The 26,910-nt window shown below is 44.2% G+C and overlaps 1 protein-coding gene across 1 annotated transcript in view; it reads right to left on the bottom strand.

The window, feature by feature from the left end:
• Positions 1 to 26,910, bottom strand: part of LOC124619547 (sodium-coupled monocarboxylate transporter 1-like) — a 182,890-nt gene that overhangs the window by 86,072 nt on the left and 69,908 nt on the right. Inside the window, exons 6-7 of the mRNA XM_047146017.1 lie at positions 16,461 to 16,528; positions 7,888 to 8,042 (exon numbers count right to left, since the gene is read on the bottom strand). Coding sequence (XP_047001973.1) covers positions 7,888 to 8,042; positions 16,461 to 16,528 — 223 coding nt within the window. The remainder of the gene's footprint in view (positions 1 to 7,887; positions 8,043 to 16,460; positions 16,529 to 26,910) is intronic.

The following is a 26,910-nucleotide window of genomic DNA, read 5'->3' as shown; positions in this document are numbered from 1 at the left end:
GGCATGCCTTCGCATTGTATGTCCAAAGTAGGTCAGCTTTTGTTTTAACATTAGACCTTCCAGGGAGAAATCTGGTTTTATTGCTCCAATATTGATCTGTTGGTTCTCTTTGCAGTCCATGGAAATCTAAGAAGTTTCTTCCCACACCACAATTCGAAGGAGTCAATTCTACGCCGTTCAGCCTTTCTAATGGTCCAGGTCTCACATCCATATATCACAACTGGAAAGACCATAGCCCTCACAATACGGATCTTTGTTGCTAGTGTTATATCTCTGGACCTTATAACCTTGTCAAGGTTTGACATCGCCTGTCTACCGAGCAACAGGCGTCTCCGGATTTCATGGCTGCAGTCGCCATCAGCAGAACCGAGATAACTGAATGTGGCCACTACCTCCATGGTTTCTCCTGCTATATCCCACGAATTGGTAGGTGTAGTTGCCAAAATTTTCGTTTTCTTCACATTCAGCCTAAGACCGGCCGATTCACTTTCGTCTTTCGCCTTCAGCAAGAGTGTTCTCAAAGCTTCTTCACTTTCTGCCAACAGGATCGTATCATCCGCGTACCTGAGGTTGTTTACATTTATTCCAGCTATTTTAATTCCTGCTTCTCCTTCATCTAGCCTCGCATTCCTCATAACATGTTCTGCATACAGACTGAATAAGTACGGTGACAGTATGCAGCCTTGGCGGACCCCTTTCTGAATCTTTATCCATTTCGTTGTTCCATACATAGTTCTCACCGTGGCTTCTTGGTCAAGGTATAAACTCCGTATCAGATGAATGAGGTACACCCATGTTTTTCAGTACGTTCCATAATTTGTTGTGATCGACGCAGTCAAAGGCTTTGGCGTAGTCAATAAAGCAGAGGTACACATCTCTCTGGAATTCTCTTGCTTTTTCCATAATCCACCAAATGTTAGCAATTTGATCTCTAGTTCCTCTTCCTTTCCTAAATCCAGCTTGTTCATCTGGTAGCTCTCGATCTAGATATTGGCGAAGTCTATTTTGTAAGATTTTCAACATGACTTTGCTAGCATGTGAGATAAGTGCGATTGTTCGGTAATCTGTGCATTCTTTAGAACTTCTCTTCTTTGGAATGGGGATGAATACTGATCTTTTCCAGTCTTCTGGCCACTTCTGTGTGATCCATATTTTTTGAAATATTGAGTGGAGCACTTTCACTGCATCCTTTCCAGTGACTTTAAACAATTCTGCTGGTATTTCATCATGTCCATTAGTTTTGCTATCAGCCATATTTTCAAGAGCCCACTGGATTTCACTCTCCAAAATATCTGGCTCTGGTTCTAAATTAACATTAACATCAGCAGTAGGAGCCCTGTCATTATGCAGTTCTTTTGTTTAGGTCTTCTACATATTCTACCCAACTTTGTTTAACATCCCCTGCTTCACTCAGATCTTTCCCGTTTCTGTCTTTTATCATTCCAATTTTTGCCTGGAATTTTCCTTTAATTTCTCTAATTTTCTTATAAAGGTCTTCCCCATTCCGTTACTATCTTCAGGTTCCTTGCACTGTTCATTAAAGAATATATTTTTATCTCTTCTAGCTAATTTCTGAAAATGTTTATTTAATTCAAACATAGCTGATCTATCTCCCTTGATTTTTGCTTTCCTTCGTCCTTCTGCAACTTGCAGATTGTGTCGTAGACAGTATTAAATATGGAAATTTGCGCCGGCCATGGAAGCGTGCTCGAATAGCCAAATTGGTTGATGTGACCACTCAAAATAATTGAGAAATCTGTGTTCGAGTTCCGGTCCGGCACAAATTTTCATATGTCACGAGTAGAGATATCCTTATATATGGAAATGGAAATGAAGTCCCATGCTTCTTGACAGAGCGTAGGGGAACGATGCGGGAGACCCGCACCGCCGTACTAGGCAAGATCCTAATGGAGATGGTTCGCCGTTGCCTTCCTCCGACCGTAATGTGGATGAATGATGATGATGAAGACGACACAACAACACCCAGTCATCTCGGGGCAGGTGAAATTCCCTGATCCCGCCGGGAATCGAACCCGGGATCGCGTGCTCGGTAAGCGAGAAAGTTACCACGAGACCACGAGTGGAGGACATCTTTTTATATAATTGCAGTTAATGTCAGAAATATCCTGCAATTTTGAATAAATTTCATAAATTTGCTACAGCTTCAAGATCGTCACCAATATCTGTTTCTTCAGACATAGTTAAAACCTTAGGGTGGGAATTCAAGAATAGTTGCAAATGATGGGGTCGTAAATAGACTACATATAAAAATTTGGTTCGGCCCTGGAAGCGAATTCGGATAGCCGAATTGGTTACGGCGATCGCTCAAAATGCGGGAAACCCGAGTTCGGGTCCCAGTTCCGCACAAACTCTCATATTCCACTAACAGATAAAAACTTCATTCTTAATGCTGCTAACGTCAGAAAGATCGTTCAGTTGAGGGTTGGGTTGGGTTGGTTGGAGGGAGAGACCAAACATCGAGGTCATCAGTCTCAGTGGATTAGGGAAGGACGGGGAAGGAAGTCGGCCGTGCCCTTTCAGAGAAACCATCCCGGCATTTGCCTGGAGCGATTTCAGTTTCGGAAAACCTACAAAAGGATGTCCGGACGCGGGATTGAACCGTCGTACTCCCGAATGCGAGTCCAGTGTGCTAACCACTGCGCCACCTCGCTCGGTCGTTCAATTGAGAGTAAAGTTCATAAATCTTTTACAGTTGCAGAATCGTCACCAATGACAGTGTCAGGAGACATTGTTATAAATAAATGAAGGAATGTTGACCGGCCGTGAGGCATACCGAGATAGTCCGTGCAGTTGCGGTAACGCTGCGTCGTGGATGGTGCCGTGAGTGCCACACGTGCATAGTAAGCAGGAGATCCAGGGTTCGAATCCCAGTCCAGCACACATCTTCGCTGGAAGCCGCTGCTACCGCTTAATGTCCCGCTGCAGCTGACAGCCAGTGATCCCAGTGTTTCACACCTGAGGGATCTGCATGGTGCCTGTGCTTTCGAAGGAGCAGACACCACGTATTCATATAATTTTATATTATAGTGGTTTACCACAATACTGTTTACCTAGTATGTACAGTATGCATCATAATATTGCACGTAATCTGGATGGCCAATACTACGTGTTCAGTAACTTTAATTTTCATTACATCTTAATTTTACTCTACTTCGATCCTTCTTATCAAGTATAGGTTAATCAGCTTCATATTAGCCTCACCCGCAACTGTCTTGCTTTCGTTGTAATAGCGCGGATATATGTGGCCATTCGCCATTTGGTAATTTTAAGTACCGCTGCCGGTTAGATCATCCAGCTGTTTCGCATCCAGGCCAATGTGATGTACGCATGACTCTACGTTGTGGTTTGCTTGTTGCTATAACAGTTGTAATTATTCGTTGGTTTTGAAACCTCCCCTTAAAAATTTATGAATTACTGTGCTGGTAAACCTCTTACGTTATTTGATTTTCAAACAACTGAGCAGACCTTAACGTACTCAGACATTTGTATCTTTACTTAATCTCATCAACACTAAACTGACAGACAATATTTTTAGCGCAACGCAATCTGACTTTCAATAATCCCTACAAAAGAATGGCCCTGACTAACAATAACCTATACCTTTCATGAATCACTTACCTCACAAAAATCTTCGTTACTCGAACTACTGCAATACAGCGAGCGCCAATACTGCCAGCTAAATAAAAGATTCTAACTACTGAAGGCACTAACTACTGATAGGTACAGATAGCAAATGAAAGATTTTGATAGAGAACAAACAATGTATTTACCTTAATAGTGTTCAAAAATCATCATATATACAGGGTGTTACAAAAAGGTTCGGCCAAACTTTCAGGAAACATTTGTCACACACAAAGAAAGAAAGTATGTTGTGTGGACATGTGTCCGGAAACGCTTACTTTCCATGTTAGAGCTCATTTTATTACTTCTCTTCAAATCACATTAATCATGGAATTGAAACACACAGCAACAGAACGTACCAGCGTGACTTCAAACACATTGTTACAGGGAATGTTCAAAATGTCCTCCGTTAGCGAGGATACATGCATCCACCCTCCGTCGCATGGAAACCCTGATGCGCTGATGCAGTCCTGGAGAATGGCGTATTGTATCACAGCCGTCCACAATACGAGCACGAAGAGTCTCTACATTTGGTACCGGGGTTGCGTAGACAAGAGCTTTCAAACGGCCCCATAAATGAAAGTCAAGAGGGTTGAGGTCAGGAGAGCGTGGAGCCATGGAATTGGTCCGCCTCTACCAATCCATCGGTCACCGAATCTGTTGTTGAGAACCGTACGAACACTTCGACTGAAATGTGCAGGAGCTCCATCGTGCATGAACCATATGTTTTGTCGTACTTGTAAAGGCACATGTTCTAGCAGCACAGGTAGAGTATCCCGTATGAAATCATGATAACGTGCTCCATTGAGCGTAGGTGGAAGAACATGGGGCCCAATCAAAACATCACCAACAATGCCTGCCCAAACGTTCACAGAAAATCTGTGTTGATGACGTGATTGCACAATTGCGTGCAGATTCTCGTCAGCCCACACATGTTGATTGTGAAAATTTACAATTTGATCACGTTGGAATGAAGCCTCATCCGTAAAGGGAACGTTTGCACTGAAATGAGGACTGACACATTGTTGGATGAACCATTCGCAGAAGTGTACCCGTGGAGGCCAATCAGCTGCCTGCACACGCTGTACATGGTACGGAAGCAACTGGTTCTCCCGAGCACTCTCCATACAGTGACGTGGTCAACGTTACCTTGTACAGCAGCAACTTCTCTGACGCTGACATTAGGGTTATCGTCAACTGCACGAAGAATTGCCTCGTTCATTGCAGGTGTCCTCGTCGTTCTAGGTCTTCCCCAGTCGCGAGTCATAGGCTGGAATGTTCCGTGCTCCCTAAGACGCCGATCAATTACTTCGAACATCTTCCTGTCGGGACACCTTCGTTCTGGAAACCTGTCTCGATACAAACGTACCGCGCCACGGCTATTGCCCCGTGCTAATCCATACATCAAATGGGCATCTCCCAACTATGCATTTGCAAACATTGCACTGACTGCAAAACCACGTTCGTGATGAACACTAACCTGTTGATGCTACGTGCTGATGTGCTTGATGCTAGTACTGTAGAGCAATGAGTCGCATGTCAACACAAGCACCGAAGTCAACATTACCTTCCTTCAATTGGGCCAACTGGCGGTGAATCGAGGAAGTACAGTACATACTGACGAAACTAAAATGAGCTCTATCATGGAAATTAAGCGTTTCCGGACACATGTCCACGTAACATCTTTTCTTTATTTGTGTGTGAGGAATGTTTCCTGAAAGTTTGGCCGTACCTTTTTGTAACACCCTGTATATATATCAGTTCATGATATCCAGTATTACAAATTTACTCTTTCTGATGGACACACGCCCAGATCGTCCGCTCTCGAAATTCTGCCATCTCTCTCCCCACATCCACCACTGCTGGCGGCTCACCTCCAACTGCGCAGCGCTACGTGCTGTTCACATCCAACTGCCCAACCAACACTACAATAGCGAGTATTCCAACAGTGCCAATCAGACACAGACTGCACACAGCACAGCCAGTGATTTTCATACAGAGTGCTACGTGAAGTTACCAACATAAAAACCTAAACAGCCTACTTACAGTTTCCTTTATTGGTTTGTCAGACTACGTTTCCGTTAAAGCTGTGGGTTAATTTTCGAAATTTTTTCGTCTAGTTTCTGACTGTTCCTTTTCCTTACTATGATGGCCGAATTTTCGTCCAGACGATTTTATGTGTATGTGGCTGACATTGAGCTTTGGTAGTCGGGGCAGTGAACTTCGTTTGATAGTCTTACGTGAGTGTTGTTTGCGGTTTTAATTAAGCTATTGGCTCACTTGGAACAATGTCTTATAATGTATGATAGTTATTTAATTAGAGTTCGTTTTCCTATTAGATGATCTGATGATGACTAACCGCTACGGGGCACGTTATTTTTAAATAAAAATAACTTTGCAACCGTGACTGTTTTATTTTCAACATAATGATACACACACTACAATACACCATAAAATTCTTAGAGTATGATCAGCATTTCTGGCAAGTGGAGGAGGTGGTTACACGTCCTAGCTGAAAATTTATGCCATACCGGGATACAAACTCGGGTCTCCTTCTCACTAGGCAGATGCTCTGTAAAGCAATGTCCACTAGCAGCTAAATGTCATTAATTACTTTGTGTCTTGATCCATACTGGCTTCAGGATCAAACAGTATCTGTTCTTTCAGGTAAGTCCGAAAGAACAGATACCACATAGAGAGATTTAAGTGTTCGTATATCCAAAGCGCTGTTAGAGAACGGAACGCTAGAGAAATATTCTAGAAGTGGTTCGAAGAACCCTCTGCCATGCAGAAAATAGTGTAGTTATACAAACATTGTAACACATTATTACATATTTTTACTGTTTGTTTTTTGAATATAGTTCTCTGTGGATACTTTCATACTACTTTATTCGTTTATGTTGTAGCATTCTTAAAAACACTGATGATGACGATATTTATCGCCGAAACTAGTTTGGGGAATAAACAAGTAAACAAATAACGTAAAGTATTTTGCGTCAAGCCGGACTCACAGTTCCCATATTGTTATTGCAATGGAATGAATACCCCTAGCTGCATACAGGCGTTGATATATATCAACGGGGACAGGTGAAAATGTGTGCCCCGACCCGGACTCGAACCCGGGATCACCCGCTTACATGGCAGACGCCTTATCCATCCTTTTTTTTTTTTTTTTTTTTTTTTTTTTTTTTTTTTTTTTTTTTTTTTTCCGTTGTGTTTGGTCGTTGCGGACGTCGCAAGACATCGTGTTCGAGTTCGGTGGTTGATCCTTCCACTCAGTTTTTTTTTATTACAGAGATCAACCGGCTCTCTGACCGAACACGCTGAACTACCGTGCGACTGCCCATTATATTCATTACTCGCGGCTTTACTGCCGATTCCCGTAAGAGTTCGGGAACTGTTTGTGCATCTGCAAAATGGTTCACATGGCTCTGAGCACTATGGGACTTAACATCTGAGGTCATCAGTCCCCTAGAATTGCTTAAACCTGACTAACCTGAGGTCATCGCACACATCCACGCGCGAGGCAGGATTCGAACCTGCGACCGTAGCAGTCGCGCGGTTCTGGACTAAAGCGCTTAGAACCGCTCGGCCACCGCGACCGGCTGTGCATCCCCACAGAAGATCTTCATATATATATAGTTAAGGCTCACCGGCCATTTGACCATCTTCTTCTGTGCGGATGCACAAACAGTGCCCGAACTCTTACGGGAATCGGCAGTAAAGCCGCGAGTAATGAGTATAATGGGCAGGGGCACTATGAATATAGTGCGGGACTTTAAGTTGCGAATGTGGGTCAACGGGAGGGGTGCCAAAGATAAGTCCCTGCAGTCGCACTGTCCTCTGTGTCCTCGGTGGCTCAGATGGATAGAGCGTATGCCATGCAAGCAGGAGATCCCGGTTTCGAGTCTAGGTCGGGGGACACATTTTCAACTGTCCCCGTTGACTTCTATCAACGTCTGTATGCAGCTAGGGGTATTCATTTCATTGTAATTTCATTCTAACGCGCTGCATGGTCACCAATGTTATCTGACCTTTCGGACATGTGCGAAAGAATATATACCATCTTCATACATATATCCCATATTGTTGTTTCTCTATGCGAACACGGTCCAAAAGGAAGAGTTCCAACATAAAATCGTTGTTAGACAGTTGTAGAACAACATGAAAATGTTGAGATTTAACTGGAGTGTTAGTGATTGTGTAGTGCCAGTGAGGCCAAGCATTTGAGGACGTGACACTCACCCTGGAGGATCAAGGCGGCCCGACTCAAAATTGCGGCTCCAGACGACGGACAGCCCTCCGACGTCGATGGTGCCCTTGATGACGACCAGGAGCACTGCTCCGAACATCATCACTGTCTGCACCACGTCCGTCCACACCACTGCCCTGATGCCGCCCTACGACATTAAGAGGAGCACCACATTAAATTAACATCATTTTACCCTATGATTGGACAAGAGAAAGAAAAACAAATAGGGACTTACGGATAGACACGAAACTAAGGTAAAACTAAGTTACGTTTCTCGTTCTGGCCCTAGAAGGGCCAATCGGGCACGATCGACCGCCGTGTCATCCTCTGCCAATAGCTTCACCCAGGGCGGTTTGAAGAGTCGTTGGAACTGCCACTAATCGGTCGAGCAGCTCCTCAGTTGGCCCCACAAGGCTGAGTACATCCTGCACCAGTCCTCTCACCAAGGAAATCTAACCCGGGTCTGCTGCATGGCAGTCAGCCGAGCTGACCATTCAGCTACGTAGTGCTCGAGAAATGTGAGGCTTGTTTTTTCAAGTTGGTAACATTTTTGATTACGGCCACTGTAGTAAGCGACCTGCGCATGCGAGCTAAGTACCAGCATCTATTGTCTGGTATCCTGAATCGACGAGCTCGAAAGCCCGTCAGAACGCATGGACGTAGACGACAGCTGCTAGGCGGCGCTCCTATAGCGCGATTAGAACTACTTTGTACTTGACAGTTTGCTGAGCGGCCGTGCAACGTTGCCAGCTGCCCTTGTAAAAAATGGAAGTCGTGTTTTTTATAATTTGGCAACTGTACATGGTAGTGATATGAGGACTGACACTTTTTTAACTCAGTGAAAATTTTGTGCTACTGAAATAGAGAAATATTTAACTGGTCAGGGATTTTCTCTGCCTCGTGATGACTGGGTGTTGTGTGCTGTCCTTAGGTTAGTTAGGTTTAAGTAGTTCTAAGTTCTAGGGGACTGATGACCATAGCTGTTAAGTCCCATAGTGCTCAGAGCCATTTGAACCATTTTTCACGATACTCAGTATTAATCATTCCCTATCTCCTAAACAATGTGTCGTACAACAACAAAATTTTAATCTTGTCTTCAGTGGCATATTTCGATAATGTTTGCAAACTTTCTGAGCAATACAGCCAGTAATAGTGAAGTAATAAACTAAAATTTCACGCCTGACGCGGAACTTTTTCTAAATCAACATCAGAAATGTAGTAAGCAACAAACTTTTTCCCTTTACGTTTTTCGTAGGGCGTCAAAGCGAGAAAAAGTTTCGGAAAGGTTTGAATTTATTTTTAGAGCTTGTTGGAAGTGGGTGGGTGCTACAGTTTCGCCAAGACGAGAATAGAATTGTGCGTACCGTTGAAGTGCTGATATAACTTACACGGGGTGGGAGAAAGCAGCACATATACCGCCGTTAGTCTTGTGCATGAATTTCGCAACATATCACAAAACTCAAAATACCAATACAACGAGACCAACACCATCAAAAGGTTCAATTTTTTTTCTTTTTTTTTTCTTTTTTTTTTTTTTTTTTGCAACTTACCATCACTCGACGTGTTCTGTGTCCGACAGCTGGAAAGCGCCGCTTATATCTGTGTCGCTAGAACTTTCAGATGACTCCCAGACGGCAATAATTAATTTGAAAACACTATCTTCCAATAAGGATTCGTTCTTCCATGCCTCCTGAATGACAGCTTTTGTATGTACTACAACATTACTCCAGTTTTCCACAGTTACTTTAGTCTTTCCACTTCTGAAAGCCTGAATTTCTTGTTTCCACGTGCTATGTACCCCTTGTTTTGGGCCCATATTAGCTCTATAGCATTAAAGTGACAATGATAGGGACGTAATCTAATTACAGAATGTCCATGTTTATTGGCAACTTCTACAACGTATGTCGGGTGTCGTGGCTTATGTTGTGACACAAGTTTCAATAGTTCCACTTTCTTCATTCCGTCATCGAATTGTATATTATTCCGCCGTAACCACAGTATAATTTCGTCTTAGCGTTGGGGCTTTGCCCTTTACAACAGTGTGGTATGGCGCATAGTCAATAATGATGTACGACGGTTTCTCCAAATTCGGTAACACTGAATTTTCAAACCATCATACAAAGATGGCGTGGTTCATTTCCTCGTGAAAATCTGAGGTTTTCTTTGACCTGAAAACATGTATCTTCAGTGCATGACCAGAATTCACCCATGTTTCATCTAGCCACACTAAATCATCGAATTCAACGTTCTTTACCTGCCACAAAAATCGGCATCGCCAAGCAGCAATATCTTACCGTTCCAAGAGAACTGTACGACCACTTAATTTTTCGTAATTAAATCCCAGGTTTAATAAAACCAGCCGAAGAGATGACTTACTACCAACGAAAAGACCAGCTTCTTTAAGCGTTACATGCAGTTTTTGTAACATTGGATGCTCTCTACGGTGATAATATGCATACAAATGTCTGCTAATCGCATCCTGTCCGAAAGAATTAACATTCGTCACACGTTTCTCGACGCGTCGTTTTTTTCCCCAGTTTCCACACTTGGGGGTTCGGAGTTAAGATTTGATGGCCCGGAATGTGTATTCAGTTTTTCATTTTGCTCTTTGCCTATGTTTATAGCGGTTGTTCTGCTTATTCTTAATGCTGCCGCAGGCCTCTCGACTACCTTATTCGTTGCAGACGTATTCGCGCGATTGTCCTCTCAATGCTATTCCTTGCCCAACTTTCTTCAAAGATGATTTCGGACTACGAACGCTAGGACGACCACGCATTTTATTTTCGGACATTTTGTTCACAGAGGTCACTACAGTAATTTATCACACACTCGTAGTGGAAACAAAGGAGAAGCAGACACTGAGATAATGCAGTTCACACAACACGACGCGCACAAGACCAGGTGTTAGCAGGTACTGTACCACGACGCATAAGCAGTGGCAACTATGCAGGGGAGGGGTGCTGAACGTCAGCGTGCGATTGGCCTGCACTGTCTCACGGTCACGCGCTCGGCTAGCTGTCAAGTACAAAGTAGTTTTAATCGCACTATAATATTTGTGAGCACGGATGTCGCTGCATCATCGTTGGACACGCCCCCCCCCCCCCCCTCCCTCTCCAATACCTACGCGGCAGCATATCGGCGCCTACGGCCGCCTGTGGAGCTAGCAGAGCAGGGGCCCGGTCCTCAGTCGTGATCCGACTGCGCTCTCGTATTGTCCATTGTACTCAGCGTTGCATGGTTCCCGATATTGCTATGTATAGACTCCCTACTTGTTCCACTCTCCAGACTTGCCATTTTGTCGTGTTGTCTTTGTTGTTCGCCAGTTGCTGTTGTTGCGTTTCGTGGCGTCGACCTTCTCAGACAGTCGGCCGGCGCCTCCTGGCAGTGTCCAATTCTGGTTACTATATATTGGGTACCTACAAACAGCATCTCGTATTGCACATCACCTCGCTCCACTTGTCTGTAGTTGAGTGGTCAGCGCAGCTAACTGCCATCTGGGGGACAAGGCTTCAATACCCAGTGCTTCCAGGGATTTTTCCTTCGTAAGAGGATTGGAACGGCGTGCAGTCAGCATCATGGGGCCAACTGGGGAGGTTCAAATGGTTCTAAGCATTATGGGACTTAACATCTGAGGTCATCAGTCCCCTAGACTTAGAACTACTTAAACCTAAGGACATCACACACATCCATGCCCAAGGCTGGATGCGAACCTGCGACCGTAGCAGCAGCGCGGTTCCAGACTGAAGCCCCTAGAATCGCTCGGTCACAGCGGCCGGCAACTGGGAAGGTACTCGACCGATTAGTAATGGTTCCAAGCTCAAGAAACGCGACAACGACAAGGAGAGCGGTATGCTGACCCCATTCCCCTCTATACCACATCCGATGATGCCACTGGAAAAGGATGACAGGTCTGGTTCAATGTGCTCATCAGGGCCTGAACGAAGATAATTTAGTACTACTTACTTTCCCCACTCCCTCTAACTAGTGGAAACCACAGAAGGTGATTCCATACTCTGTGATCTTGGGATTATCTTTCACAGTCCTACATATAGGCTTGAATCAAGCAGTCAGTTTGAACAGCCGTTAAATTTACAAGATAAAATCAAGGAAGCCACTGTAGTATTTATAAGAGCGAGAGACAGAGAAATACTGGCAGTAAGGAGCAACGGTGGAGCATGATAGTTGGAAGATGTAGGATCCTGTCATGTTATGCAGATGGCAGACGGCGGTTTTCTTCCCATCACGTGAATCACGAAGATCATTTACGGCTCCAAAACAGTAAACGTCATACTCGATTTTCCTCTTCCTACTCCTGTAAGTGCGTGAGACCTTAGAGTCAGACTTTCGCCAACATAGAGCCTAACACGAGGTCCCCTGTGATGGCTACTGCCTACGTGGACGCTGCGTATTGACTGCTTCATCGCACCAGTGCTTAATTCTAAACAATGTGAATGTTTGGCAGTCCTATCAAATATGATGGTTCTGAAGGAACTGAAGCGCTATCAGCAAAACGAGATGATAACGAAATAAGAGTGGAAGCTACTAAGACGGTAGTTTCGTGAGAGGTGTAAGGAAACATCTGAGGTAAGTTCTATCCGATAGTTAGACTGATACTGAAATAGCACAGTACCAGGTGAAATGTAATAATACCTCGCCTATCCCCTAAAGGAATGTGGAAAGTCTTTCGAGGAGAGGAACAAAGCCAGCTGACCACTCAAATTCTGAGGTTTCTGGCCATAGCTATCATGTAATAACGGTAATCATGTTAGCGACCCCTACATCGGAAAGCGAGAGTATTGAGGAAACAGCAGACGAGGAGATAGTACAGAATCAGACTGGCGGTGAGGTACTCCACACTGAAGGAGTTACAATGTCGCAGCGGACCGTTGCTCTCGCAGCTGTATAGGAGAAAAGTCGGTTGCCTGTAGAATGAGATTTTCACTCTTCAGCGTAGTATGACCTGAAATGAAGCCCCCGGCAGATGAAAACTTGATGCCGGACCGAGACTCGAGTTCTGGACCTTTCCGTTCGCGTGCAAGTGCTCCACCCTTCCTCCTTTTAAGTCGAACAGGGACTCAAGAGGTAGCTGTTGACCAAAATGATGTAATTCTAGTAGCCAACTGTGACACAACTGTTGCTACCGATGATAATCAGATGAAATAAAAGCTGCGACTGTGACGAATCTTTTGGACCATGCAGGTGAGGTGGATGTTCTAGGTAAGAGGGAAATTGTGGTAATGAATGATGACACCGAGTAGATACCGAATAAACTAATGAAATGTATCTCTTACATAATAATGATGACCAGTGGGGAAACCTTGTTTCCTCGCAGCAAGATCGTGCCGATTGCTGAATCGTGCAGTTTTACCTGGCAGGGCTACCAGATGAGCAAATGAAGGGCTTATTTCAATAGTGGTACAAGTCCATTTTTGTTCATATTGAGATACAGAGTCCTAAAGTTAAATGAGCGCTGAAAAATCTGCAGTTGAGATACAAGAAATATTCAAGCATATGGCTTCTCGCTAGAGATGAACCTTCCTTTCTGTTTGTTTGGCTCATTACTTTCAGAAGCAATATAGACAGAAAAGTGAAAGTAATGGACTTCTACCACTATTGAAATAAGCCCTTCAAATGTCTGCATTTATATGGTATGTAGTATCCGGCAGGGAATTGTTTATGAGGACAGGAGTCGAGGTTGATGATAGTCGTAAGAGAAAATTCTGGTGTGGAGAAATGATGGTGGTTCTTAATGTGCAAAGACATGAACATATTTGCGTGAAGTGGGAGCCGTATCCAATTGCAGATACATGAGACCGAAACAGAACTAATGTTTAGCACTCGAAAATTTTGAAAAGCTTGTGTATATATCATGTTCCAAAGATTTTGCATCAAACATCTAGGGCTGCAACATCACGGCTTGGGGAACAACATTTGTTAGAGATAAAATGTTTACTGACGCTTCGCGGCGACATTATTTGGTTTTGGTTATGGCGCTTAGAGACGGCAGGGGGCAGGCACACTACGACGTGCATGTATGCAGTGTATGTTTCCTATAATTCAGTTGATCGTTCAACATGAAATGGGGTAGATAGATTCAATTAAACTTCCTGATTCCTTTTGTAAAATATCTTATAGACACCCTTTCTTAAGGTATTCTTGTTGAAAACTATTATCAGTTTTCTGAGGTAGATAGAATGCAGCACACTTAGTAGATCGTAGGAGTTCAATGAAATCTCACCGTCCCAGGGCGGACGAATACAAATGGGCACCTGGCACATTTGATGCAAATACTTTGAAACACCATGTTTCGTATAATAATGAGTGCTTTCCTGTTGTTTGGTTGTGTTCTGGTATTGTATCTGATAGTCGATGTGTGTGTTACTTTTCTGTAATTATTTTCTACAGTTAAGTTAGCGATAATTGTGGGGTTTCTTCATCCTCTGGTATCCGATTTCGTAGAGCAGGCAGAAGGTGACTGTGTGGCAAGATAAATCTGATTTTGACTGAAGTTTGTTGTATATCCATTGAGATCAGTGTAATCGAATGCAGTCAGTCAGCATAATACGAGGGTCCTCAGCAGAATTATATTTTTTGCATAAGTATGAGAATTTTGTCAGCATGTATTCAATTTAGTTCACCAAATAAGATGTGCCATCTGGTTCCTTTGTATACCTTGAAAATGTCCGTAACGTCATTGTCGTAGTGTCTTTGATGTGTCCTCTTTTGAGTTTAGATGTGTTATCCTGTATGATATTCTGGTTCTGTGAAGCTTGTGTTTGCTGACTGAAGAACGCATTGTTTTGATTACTAATTTGTATAGGTGAGCGCCCAATATGTGTTGGAGGACTGTGATCTTCAGACTATATTTAATGGTTGTAGATTGGTCAATTTTTGCTTTGCTTGTACTTTTGCGTGAATTTGTTGCTCTGGAAAATGTGAAGTTCTTCAGGTTATAATTACCTGAGTACACTCAAAGTGTGTTATGTACAGGCAGTCGAATTAAACAGGTTGGATAAGGATGAGGTTTGTTTGAGACGGTGGCTTTGTTTTGTAGGGCGATAGTGAAGTTGTCAAATATATATATGTTGAGTGTGTGTGTATGTGTGTGTGTGTGCGTGTGTGTATGTGTGTGTGTGTGTGTGTGTGTGTGTGTGTGTGTGTGTGTGTGTGTGTGTGTGTGTGCGATTCTGCGTCGTGTATATTTATGTGACCAGCCTCAAGGGAACGCTTGGAGCCTCAATTCGTCGATGTCGAGAGAAATTTTGATGTGAAAGGGAGGCTTTTTGTGAGAATGACCTGCGCATCAAGAGAACGCTTGCCCTCTAGTTGTGTGAGTATTAAGGATTTTCCTTTTTTTAAGGGGAGAAGGCTCGATGGATATGTGTGACATGTCAACATCTCGATCCGAAAGGATACCCTCCGAATAATATAACGTCTGATGTAGTAAGGGATTCAACAAGAGCCTTGGAAGCTGGCTGAAAATGACTTATTAGTAGAAAAATCTAACTAAATGTAGAAGTAAGCTATGATTGACTTAAAACTGAACGTCCTTGGCGGGTTTCTGTTCAACTGCCGACATCGACACCGAGTTGAAGGTAGAGGAGGCAATAACCTTGGGAAAATTGAAAAGGATTTTATTAAGTACAGCAACCAAGGATTGCAAAAGAGGATCATGGATTAAAAGACTTGTGAAAAGGAATACATCAGGAAGATAAATAGATAAATCTGTGTAGGAACAGCAATAAGGCACAGTGAGCATAACATTTATTTTTTAAGTCAAAATCGGCTTGCAGTTGGTCCATAAGACCTGTCGCTGTAATCGAGGGCACTTTAACAGCTGTGAAGTATGTGAACATTAATACGAATCATCATTCCCTCATGGTTGATGTCTTCCCTGATGACAATGTCACCTTCCACAAGGGCAATAGTCCATACCACAAGGCCAGAATCGTGCTTCGGTGATTGTGCAACATGGTAGTGAACTCACCTTAATATCTAGGCCACCAAATTGGTCTGACAGGCACTTGTTGGAACACATCAAGAAAGCTGTAAGTCGCTAGCTCCGAGCCAACAAACCACTGGCGATAGCACTTCATTTCAAACGCTTCTAGATTTTTTGCTTCATTCGGATTTCCGATAGTCCAAGTTTCACTTCCACACAATGCTGACTCAAACGTGAGCTCTTTAGAACTTCTTAAATTTTTCCACATCTAATACCAAAGACCTTTTCATTCAAGAATGCTTTCTTGGCCCGTGTAATTCTACTTCTGGTACTCTCCTTGTTTCAGACATCTTATATGACCTCATTTCCTAGAGTGGAGAATTCTTTCACTACTGTGTTGAGCCCAAGTCTCATCCCTACATAGATTTAATCCTCATGTACAGTTATGGTAAGATCGCTTATGCGGCCTTACGAATGAAAATCGTATCTACGTTGTACACAATAACTTACGTTGTATTAGTAACAAAATAAATTGTGTTAAGTCAAAAATGAAAGATGTCTTATGAAGATGCTTTTCTAAAATGCATTCAATTCAGTATCGACTGAAAGGACAATATAGCTCACCACACATGTGTAGAAGATGCACACAATGCACACCACAGGGGATATGATGTGCAAGTTCACGCCAGTAACTGGAAAGAAATAATGAAGACAAATTAACCACATGGAAACATCACAAGCTATTATTTACTGATGACAAAATTCAACATAATACAGTCAAAACTGAGGACAGGAAGCACTTTGCTAGTCTCTTTAGAAGGAATAGTTGTGGATGATATGTAAAGTATGGTTTACATATCAGCAAGCGAACGCAGGAGAACATTCTCGTAAGACGCGGTCTAGTTGGAACCGGTTCACTGAGGAACACAGCATATGCGCAAATAATCTTATATATAAAAATGAGTGTTTGTTTGTTCGTCTTCTGTGTGTTCTGATGCCATTCATCCGATTATGATGAAATGTTGGTGAGTCCTTTCGCATAAGACCGCGAAGATTTCGAAGGGAGTAAGAACCCCGTACCATTCATAGGGACAAGGGCGAAAAGGGGCGTGACATATAACCTTAACTCAGGAATGTCTACATCAATGTCAGTCAAATTATTTATATACATGACTTATTATTTGTATAATTATTTTTATAAAGATAATGAGTGGATAATATACCCCAACCGCAAGATGTGACACTTAAAAGTATTCCATAAATACCAATACTGGTATGAAACCATAGTTCTCAGTGTCGCTTGACTTCCTGCTGACAGTCAGGATGACATTTCAACCCACATTTGTAGGTAGGTGGGGGGCGGGGTGCAAAGATTAGTTACATATCAGCATATCTCTGCCACGGCTGAAGCAATTTCTACCATCATTTGCACATATATCACATGCTAACTGCAAAAATTTATTGTGGCAATTACGCTGCCTCACAACCCTAAGGCTGAGGGTGTGGGATAACTCAGTAACTTCCACCAAACTTTGCACATACATGGATAAAAGTACAGTGGGATTAAAGTACCTCTAGTAATGCTAGAGCTGGGGTGAGGATAGAAGGAGTGGCGTGTAAGGAACTATTAATTTTACCACCATGTTTCGGGGCGAAAGATCATGCCACATGGCTCAACACCACAGATATATTTGACGTTCTCTCTAGAGTCGCATGGTGTAAAACAGCGGAGAATTAGACGGATGCCAGCGATAGTTATTCACGAAACGACCATCAATTACTGGCACAATTAAACATTGAGGTGACAAAAGTCATGATATAGCTATATACACATATACAGATGGTGGTAGTACCGCGTACACGAAGTATAAAAGGAGAGCGCGTTGGTGGAGCTATCATTTGTACTCGGGTGATTCATGTGAAAATATTTCTGACGCGTTTGTGGTCGCACGACGGGAATTATCAGACTTTGAACCCGGAATGGTAGCTGGAGCTAGACGCATGAGACTTTGCACTTCGGAAATTGTTGGAGAATTCAACATTTAATGATCCACAGTGTCAAAAGTTTGTCGAGCTATGGCAGCAGAGGACCGACGTGAGTGCCTTTGTGAACAATATGACATCGCCTGCAGCGGCACTTCTGGGCTCGCGACCGCATCGGTTGGACCACAGACGACTGGTAAACCGTGGCCTGGTCAGATGAGTCACGATTTCAGTTGATAAAAAAGAGCTGATGGTAGCATTTGAATGCGAAGCAAACCCCACGAAGCCATGGACCGTGTTGTGGGGGCTGGTGGTGGTTCCTTAATGGTGTGGACTGTGTGTCCAACTGAACCGATCGTTGACTAGAAATGGTCTACTTGAAAACCATGGGAAGCCGTTCATGGACTTCATGTTCCCAAACAACGACTAAATTCTTGTGGATGACAATACGCCATGTCACCTGGCCTCAATCGTTCACGATTAGTTTGGAGAACATTCTGGACAGTCCGTGGCTATGATTTCTCCACCCACCGAACATTTGTGGGACATAATCGAGATGTCAGTTCCTGCACACTATCCTGCACCGGCAATACTTTCCCATTTGTGGCCAGCTGTATAGGCAGCATGGCTCAGTATTTCTGCCGGGACTTTCAGCGACTTGTTGAGTTTATGTCACGTCTAGTCGCTGCACTACACTGGTCAAAAGGAAGTCCAACACGACATTAGGAGGCATCCTATGATGTTTGTCACTTCAGTGTAAGTTTCCCCAGAATTTATATCTAACTGCAGAGCGAAGTTTGTTTGGGATGAAACATATGTACAAATGTATGTGAGATATGCTAAATATGCGTAAAATATACGTTTGTTTTACATATATGTGACAAATGTGTAAGTGGACAACGCTGCAGGGGGAAAGCTAGGTAAATTAATCCTAAAAATCATTGTCTGTCATTTATTTTTTATATGTAAATGGGTCTGCTTCATGTATGTGTACCTGTTTAGAAAGAAAAAGAGAAATTACAAAGCTAGTATATTATACAGATAAGGGTATATCCTCCAATGTGACTACAGTGATGCCCTGATCGTTTCTACACTGTTTATTAAGCCGTCACTGACAAACTTTACGAGGAGAGGATTTTTTTAATATACTTATTATTTCGAATTCTTATTTACAAGTTACGGAATAGCCAGTTCGAGGTTCGTTGTTGTTCTGCTTCTAAGACTTTGTTGTGCTTTACAGCAGCTATTTTTTTGAATCTATCATGGATTACGAATTCTTTCAGCTCACTAAAACGATTACATATCAAGGTGAGGGAAGGAACAACGCAAGAGTCGCACTATCGTGTCTACCACGATCGCTTTCCTAACATTAGGCATTCACAGTTTATCATCTTCACTGCATTTCATGATTTTGAGAAGCGGTGAATCCTCATCCTGGCCATATTGTGTGGAATATTTATTATACAGGGTGTTACAAAAAGGTACGGGCAAACTTTCAGGAAACATTCCTCACACACAAAGAAAGAAAATACACTCCTGGAAATGGAAAAAAGAACACATTGACACCGGTGTGTCAGACCCACCATACTTGCTCCGGACACTGCGAGAGGGCTGTACAAGCAATGATCACACGCACGGCACAGCGGACACACCAGGAACCGCGGTGTTGGCCGTCGAATGGCGCTAGCTGCGCAGCATTTGTGCACCGCCGCCGTCAGTGTCAGCCAGTTTGCTGTGGCATACGGAGCTCCATCGCAGTCATTAACACTGGTAGCATGCCGCGACAGCGTGGACGTGAACCGTATGTGCAGTTGACGGCCTTTGAGCGAGGGCGTATAGTGGGCATGCGGGAGGCCGGGTGGACGTACCGCCGAATTGCTCAACACGTGGGGCGTGAGGTATCCACAGTACATCGATGTTGTCGCCAGTGGTCGGCGGAAGGTGCACGTGCCCGTCGACCTGGGACCGGACCGCAGCGACGCACGGATGCACGCCAAGACCGTAGGATCCTACGCAGTGCCGTAGGGGACCGCACCGCCACTTCCCAGCAAATTAGGGACACTGTTGCTCCTGGGGTATCGGCGAGGACCATTCGTAACCGTCTCCATGAAGCTGGTCTACGGTCCCGCACACCGTTAGGCCGTCTTCCGCTCACGCCCCAACATCGTGCAGCCCGCCTCCAGTGGTGTCGCGACAGGCGTGAATGGAGGGACGAATGGAGACGTGTCGTCTTCAGCGATGAGAGTCGCTTCTGCCTTGGTGCCAATGATGGTCGTATGCGTGTTTGGCGCCGTGCAGGTGAGCGCCACAATCAGGACTGCATACGACCGAGGCACACAGGGCCAACAACCGGCATCATGGTGTGGGGAGCGATCTCCTACACTGGCCGTACACCACTGGTGATCGTCGAGGGGACACTGAATAGTGCACGGTACATCCAAACCGTCATCGAACCCATCATTCTACCATTTCTAGACCGGCAAGGGAACTTGCTGTTCCAACAGGACAATGCACGTCCGCATGTATCCCATGCCACCCAACGTGCTCTAGAAGGTGTAAGTCAACTACCCTGGCCAGCAAGATCTCCGGATCTGTCCCCCATTGAGCATGTTTGGGACTGGATGAAGCGTCGTCTCACGCGGTCTGCACGTCCAGCACGAACGCTGGTCCAACTGAGGCGCCAGGTGGAAATGGCATGGCAAGCCGTTCCACAGGACTACATCCAGCATCTCTACGATCGTCTCCATGGGAGAATAGCAGCCTGCATTGCTGCGAAAGGTGGATATACACTGTACTAGTGCCGACATTGTGCATGCTCTGTTGCCTGTGTCTATGTGCCTGTGGTTCTGTCAGTGTGATCATGTGATGTATCTGACCCCAGGAATGTGTCAATAAAGTTTCCCCTTCCTGGGACAATGAATTCACGGTGTTCTTATTTCAATTTCCAGGAGTGTATGTTAGGTGGAAACGCTTACTTTCCATGTTAGAACTCATTTAATTACTTCTCTTCAAATCACATTAATCACGGAATGGAAACAGCAACAGAACGTACCTGCCATACCATCGTGACTTCAAACACTTTGTTACAGGAAATGTTCAAAATGTCCTCCGTTAGCGAGGATACATGCATCCACCCTCCGTCGCATGGAATCCCTGATCCGCTGATGCAGCCCTGGAGAATGGCGTATTGTATCACAGCTGTCCACAATACGAGCACGAAGAGTCTCTACATTTGGTACCGGGGTTGCGTAGACAAGAGCTTTGAAATGCCCCCATAAATGAAAGACAAGAGGGTTGAGGTCAGGAGAGCGTGGAGGACATGGAATTGGTCCGCCTCTACCAATCCATCGGTCACCGAATCTGTTGTTGAGAAGCGTACCAACACTTCGACTGAAATGTGCAGGAGCTCCATCGTGCATGAACCACATGCTGTGTCGTACTTGTAAAGGCACATGTTCTAGCAGCACAGGTAGAGTATTCCGTATGAAATCATGGCGGTGAATCGAGGAAGCACAGTACATACTGACGAAACTAAAATGAGCTCTAACATGGAAATTAAGCGTTTCTGGACACATGTCCACATAACATCTTTTCTTTATTTGTGTGTGAGAATGTTTCCTGAAAGTTTGGCCGTACCTTTTTGTAACACCCTGTATATAACACACTACACTTACGAAACAGCCAGGAGCTCTAACAGTGTCACTTGTTCTGTCCTTGTAGCATGATTGGAATCAGCAATTTGTCAGTTGCTCTGCAAGCACAATTAACTGTCTTTGGGCGCTTGACTTGTCGGGAGATGCAGGGTGAAGGAGGGTGGGGGGAGGGATTTAACGATGCTCGTGTTAACCGTTACATAAGTTCTTAAAGGTCAAGTTTCTTTTCGTTGTGTTGGCTATACGTATCAGTAGCTCGAGGTTCTGTCTTGATACAGACGTTAGTACGACTGTTCGTTTTGTAGACGCTTAAACCATTTAGCGACAATAGTAAGCGTTAACGAAAGGTGATAAGCTGCGAATGTACGGTACGGTAACGTGCCTCTACGTAGCGACAAAGATTGTAAATAATCAACTACTTACTTTACAAGGTTTTTAAAGACTTTTTGTTCATCATTAATATGTTAAATACTTAAATGTTGTTGTGTGTGAAATAAATAAGTAAATGTAATTGTAAATATACCATTATTAATGATGAGATAGTAACGAGCCGGCCGGAGTGGCCGAGCCGTTCTAGGCGCTACAGTCTGGAACCGCGCGACCGCTACGATCGCAGGTTCGAATCCTGCCTCGGGCATGGATGTGTGTGATGTCCTTAGTTAGGTTTAAGTAGTTCTAAGTTCTAGGGGGACTGATGACGTCAGATGTTAAGTCCCATAGTACTCAGAGCCATTTGAACCATTTGAGATAGTAACGGCTATAGGGATAGCAGTTACGTCAGTGAGGAGAATTACCTATGGGCGAAGAATAGATTACAGTCCCACTTTGTGAGTCATAGAATGAGGTCGCTTCTGTGGCGTCTTGCAATGTAGCCGTTGGTGAGCAGATATTAAATTGCTATTGTTGAGTCATCGAGTATATCACAGCTGAACGTCATCGGTTTTGGAGTGTGTTGGCCCTATTTCTGCAAGTATTTAGCGTTCAGCTTATGTGATGATGAAACGTGTATCACAACGTGTTTTGTGACTGTTGGTTGGATAGTTACCCAAAGGGAACAGACGCTTATGTGAAATACGAGACTTTGGATGGAGTCAGAGTGAGGACTAGGCAACGATTGACTGAAACAGGAAAATGGAAGACAGTTGTTCTCAATGTTTCCCACTGAATGGTTTTCTTCAGCAATATGGGCTGCAGATGCAGATTTGTTCAAGTTTCCAAGTCTTAAAGCATCAATGTGTTCTTTGTATCTAATTTCAAAGCTTCTGCCTGTCTGTCCAATGTAGAATTTTGGGCATGTATCGCAGTTGAGTTCGTATATTCCTGATTTATGGTAGGGACTCTTGGTGGTATTTACATCATGGACTGCTTTTTAATATAATTTATTATTTGTGGTAAAGCTGATTGTGATATTTTTTCTTTTTATATAAGTCTGCTATTTGGTATGATAGTGGGCCTATGTATGGGAGAGTAACATATTTAGGTTTGGCTTCTGTGGTACACCGATTTGGCTTGAAGTGACGGCTGTGAAGTGGATCTATGGTTTTTGTCTGCATTTTGTTGTGGGGTTGTTTTATTATGGGTTTATATCCATTATAATGAGCAACTGTTTTAATTATATTGAATTTGACAGAACACTGAAAGGCCTAAGTCGAAACAAGGCCACTAGAGTAGACGACATTCCGTCAGAATTATTGATATTCTTGGAAGAGCCTACTGTGACAGAAGTATTTCGCCTGGTGTGCAAGATGTATGAGTCAGGGGAAATACCCTCAGGCTTCAAGAAGGATGTAATAATGCCGTTTCAAAGTAGGCAGGTGCTGACATGTGTGAATATTACCGAAATAACAGTTTAACAAATTATGTTTACAAAATACTGACCCTAATTCTTTACAGAAGACTGGAGAAACTGGAAAGAAGCTGAACTTGGGGAAGATCAGTTTGGATTCTGGAGATGTGTTCGAAGACATGAAGCAATACTGTCCCTGCAACTTACCTTATCTGATAGGTTAAGCAAAGGCAAACCCACGTTTAAAGCATTTATAAACTTCAAGAAAACTTTTTACAACGTTAACTTGAATACAACCTTTGTAATTCTGAAGGTGGCAGTCTTCTGTAAAGAATTAGGGTCAGTATTTTGTAAACATAATTTGTTAAACTGTTATTTCGGTAATATTCACACATGTCAGCACCTGCCTACTTTGAAACGGCATTATTACATCCTTCTTGAAGCCTGAGGGTATTACAAAGAGCAAAATCCTATTTACAAATTGTACAGAAACTATACAGTATTTATAAGAGTCGAGGGGCATGAAAGAGAAGCAGTGGTTGAGAAGGAAGTTATTAAATCTGTACATAGAGCAAGCAGTAAAGGAAATCAAGGAAAAAAATTTGAAGAAATTAAAATTTATGGAAAAAATAAAAATTTTGAAGGTTTTCAGTGACAATGTAATTCTCTCAGAGACAGCAAAGGACCTGGAAGAGTAGTTAAACGGAATGTACTGTGTCTTCAAAAGACTATGTAAGGTGAGGATCAACAAAAGCGAAACAAGGGTAATGGAATTAAGTCGAATTACAACAGCCGATGTTAAGGTCATTAGACTAGGAAAGATAACCTTTAAGTAGTAGTTATGTTTTGCTATTTGGGCTGAAGTACAGAGGGTGTAAGATGTAGATTGGGAATGACAAGAAAAGCGTTTCTGAAAAAGAGAAATTAGTTAACATCGAATATACACTCCTGGAAATTGAAATAAGAACACCATGAATTCATTGTCCCAGGAAGGGGAAACTTTATTGACACATTCCTGGGGTCAGATACATCACATGATCACACTGACAGAACCACAGGCACATAGACACAGGCAACAGAGCATGCACAATGTCGGCACTAGTACAGTGTATATCCACCTTTCGCAGCAATGCAGGCTGCTATTCTCCCATGGAGACGATCGTAGAGATGCTGGATGTAGTCCTGTGGAACGGCTTGCCATGCCATTTCCACCTGGAGCCTCAGTTGGACCAGCGTTCGTGCTGGACGTGCAGACCGCGTGAGACGACGCTTCATCCAGTCGCAAACATGCTCAATGGGGGACAGATCCGGAGATCTTGCTGGCCAGGGTAGTTGACTTACACCTTCTAGAGCACGTTGGGTGGCACGGGATACATGCGGACGTGCATTGTCCTGTTGGAACAGCAAGTTCCCTTGCCGGTCTAGGAATGGTAGAACGATGGGTTCGATGACGGTTTGGATGTACCGTGCACTATTCAGTGTCCCCTCGACGATCACCAGTGGTGTACGGCCACTGTAGGAGATCGCTCCCCACACCATGATGCCGGGTCTTGGCCCTGTGTGCCTCGGTCGTATGCAGTCCTGATTGTGGCGCTCACCTGCACGGCGCCAAACACGCATACGACCATCACTGGCACCAAGGCAGAAGCGACTCTCATCGCTGAAGACGACACGTCTCCATTCGTCCCTCCATTCACGCCTGTCGCGACACCACTGGAGGCGGGCTGCACGATGTTGGGGCGTGAGCGGAAGACGGCCTAACGGTGTGCGGGACCGTAGCCCAGCTTCATGGAGACGGTTGCGAATGGTCCTCGCCGATACCCCAGGAGCAACAGTGTCCCTAATTTGCTGGGAAGTGGCGGTGCGGTCCCCTACGGCACTGCGTAGGATCCTACGGTCTTGGCGTGCATCCGTGCGTCGCTGCGGTCCGGTCCCAGGTCGACGGGCACGTGCACCTTCCGCCGACCACTGGCGACAACATCGATGTACTGTGGAGACCTCACGCCCCACGTGTTGAGCAATTCGGCGGTACGTCCACCCGGCCTCCCGCATGCCCACTATACGCCCTCACTCAAAGTCCGTCAACTGCACATACGGTTCACGTCCACGCTGTCGCGGCATGCTACCAGTGTTAAAGACTGCGATGGAGCTCCGTATGCCACGGCAAACTGGCTGACACTGACGGCGGCGGTGCACAAATGCTGCGCAGCTAGCGCCATTCGACGGCCAACACCGCGGTTCCTGGTGTGTCTGCTGTGCCGTGTGTGTGATCATTGCTTGTACAGCCCTCTCGCAGTGTCCAGAGCAAGTATGGTGGGTCTGACACACCGGTGTCAATGTGTTCTTTTTTCCATTTCCAGGAGTGTAGATTTAAGCGTTAGGAAGTCTTTTTTGAAGGTATTTGTCTGGAGTGTAGGTCTGTCTGGAAGTGAGACAGTTGAGGCAAGAAGAGAATAGAATCTTTTTGATTGTGGTGCCACAGAAGAACGCTGAAGATTAGATGCGAAGGTCGTGCAACTAACGAGGAAGTATGGAACGGAACTTGACAGATAATAAATTTGTGACACAGTTTGACAAAAAGAATGGATCGATTGCAAGGACACATTCTGAGACGTCAATTGATCACCAGTTTAGTACTGTAGGGAAGTGATAGTAACTGTTCTCGAAAGAACAGAAACCATTGATGACCGTGCAGCTACTCTAGAATAAATGATTCTTTATCTAAACCCTCATCTGCCGAAAGGTGTTGTTGATATACATCAATGGGGACAGCTGAAAATGTGTGTCCCGACTGGGACGCGAACTCGAGATCTCCTGCTTACAAGGCAGACGCTCTATCCAGCTGAGCAACCGACGGCACAGACGAATAGCGCGAGTGCAGGGACTTATCCCTTGCACGCTTCCCGTGAGACCCACATTCCCAACTGTCCACAATCTACATACGTACTGTTCCCAATAGATATTTGCCCATCCACTCATTACTCGCGCGCACTAAGGTGACGACTCCCGTAAGAGTTCGGGCAACCTGTCCGCATTCGCACAGACGAAGGTCAATGGCCAGGTAGCCTTTATGTATATATGAAGATAGTAACTGTTCTCGAAAGAACAGAAACCATTGATGGCCGTGCAACTTCTCCAATATCTATTAGGAACATTACGTATGTAGATTGTGGGCTGTTGGGAATGTGGTCTCACGGGAAGGGTGCAAGGGATAAGTCCCTGCAGTCACGCTGTTCATATGTGTCCTCGGTGGCTCGGATGGATAGAGCGTCTGCTATGTAAGCAAGAGACCCCCGGGTTCGAGTACCGGTAGGGGCACACATTTTCAGCTGTCCCAACTGAGGTCTATCAACGACACCTGTCGGCAGCTGAGGGTTTCGATTAATTATCATTTAGTGATAAAAGTGGTAAGTGTAAACCAAGAGATGAATACAGCATGCTGGGTCACAAGAATGTACGTTTCAGTAGTTATTCGGAGATGAAGAGACTTACACGAGATGGGGTAACATTGAAAGAGCTGCATCAAAACAATCTTCAGAGTGAAGACCATTTCAACAACGACACATTTTGACGTCAAAGAAGATAGAAAAATAAAAATTTTACATGTCTTGTAACGAACAGAAGACAGCTAAGCGTACCAGTCTATCATCAC

Source organism: Schistocerca americana, chromosome 6, assembly GCF_021461395.2.
Source record: "Schistocerca americana isolate TAMUIC-IGC-003095 chromosome 6, iqSchAmer2.1, whole genome shotgun sequence".
NCBI classification, from domain to species: domain Eukaryota; kingdom Metazoa; phylum Arthropoda; class Insecta; order Orthoptera; family Acrididae; genus Schistocerca; species Schistocerca americana.
The sequence above is the reverse complement of the archived record's forward strand: the minus strand, read 5'-3'. Positions and strand labels throughout refer to the sequence as shown.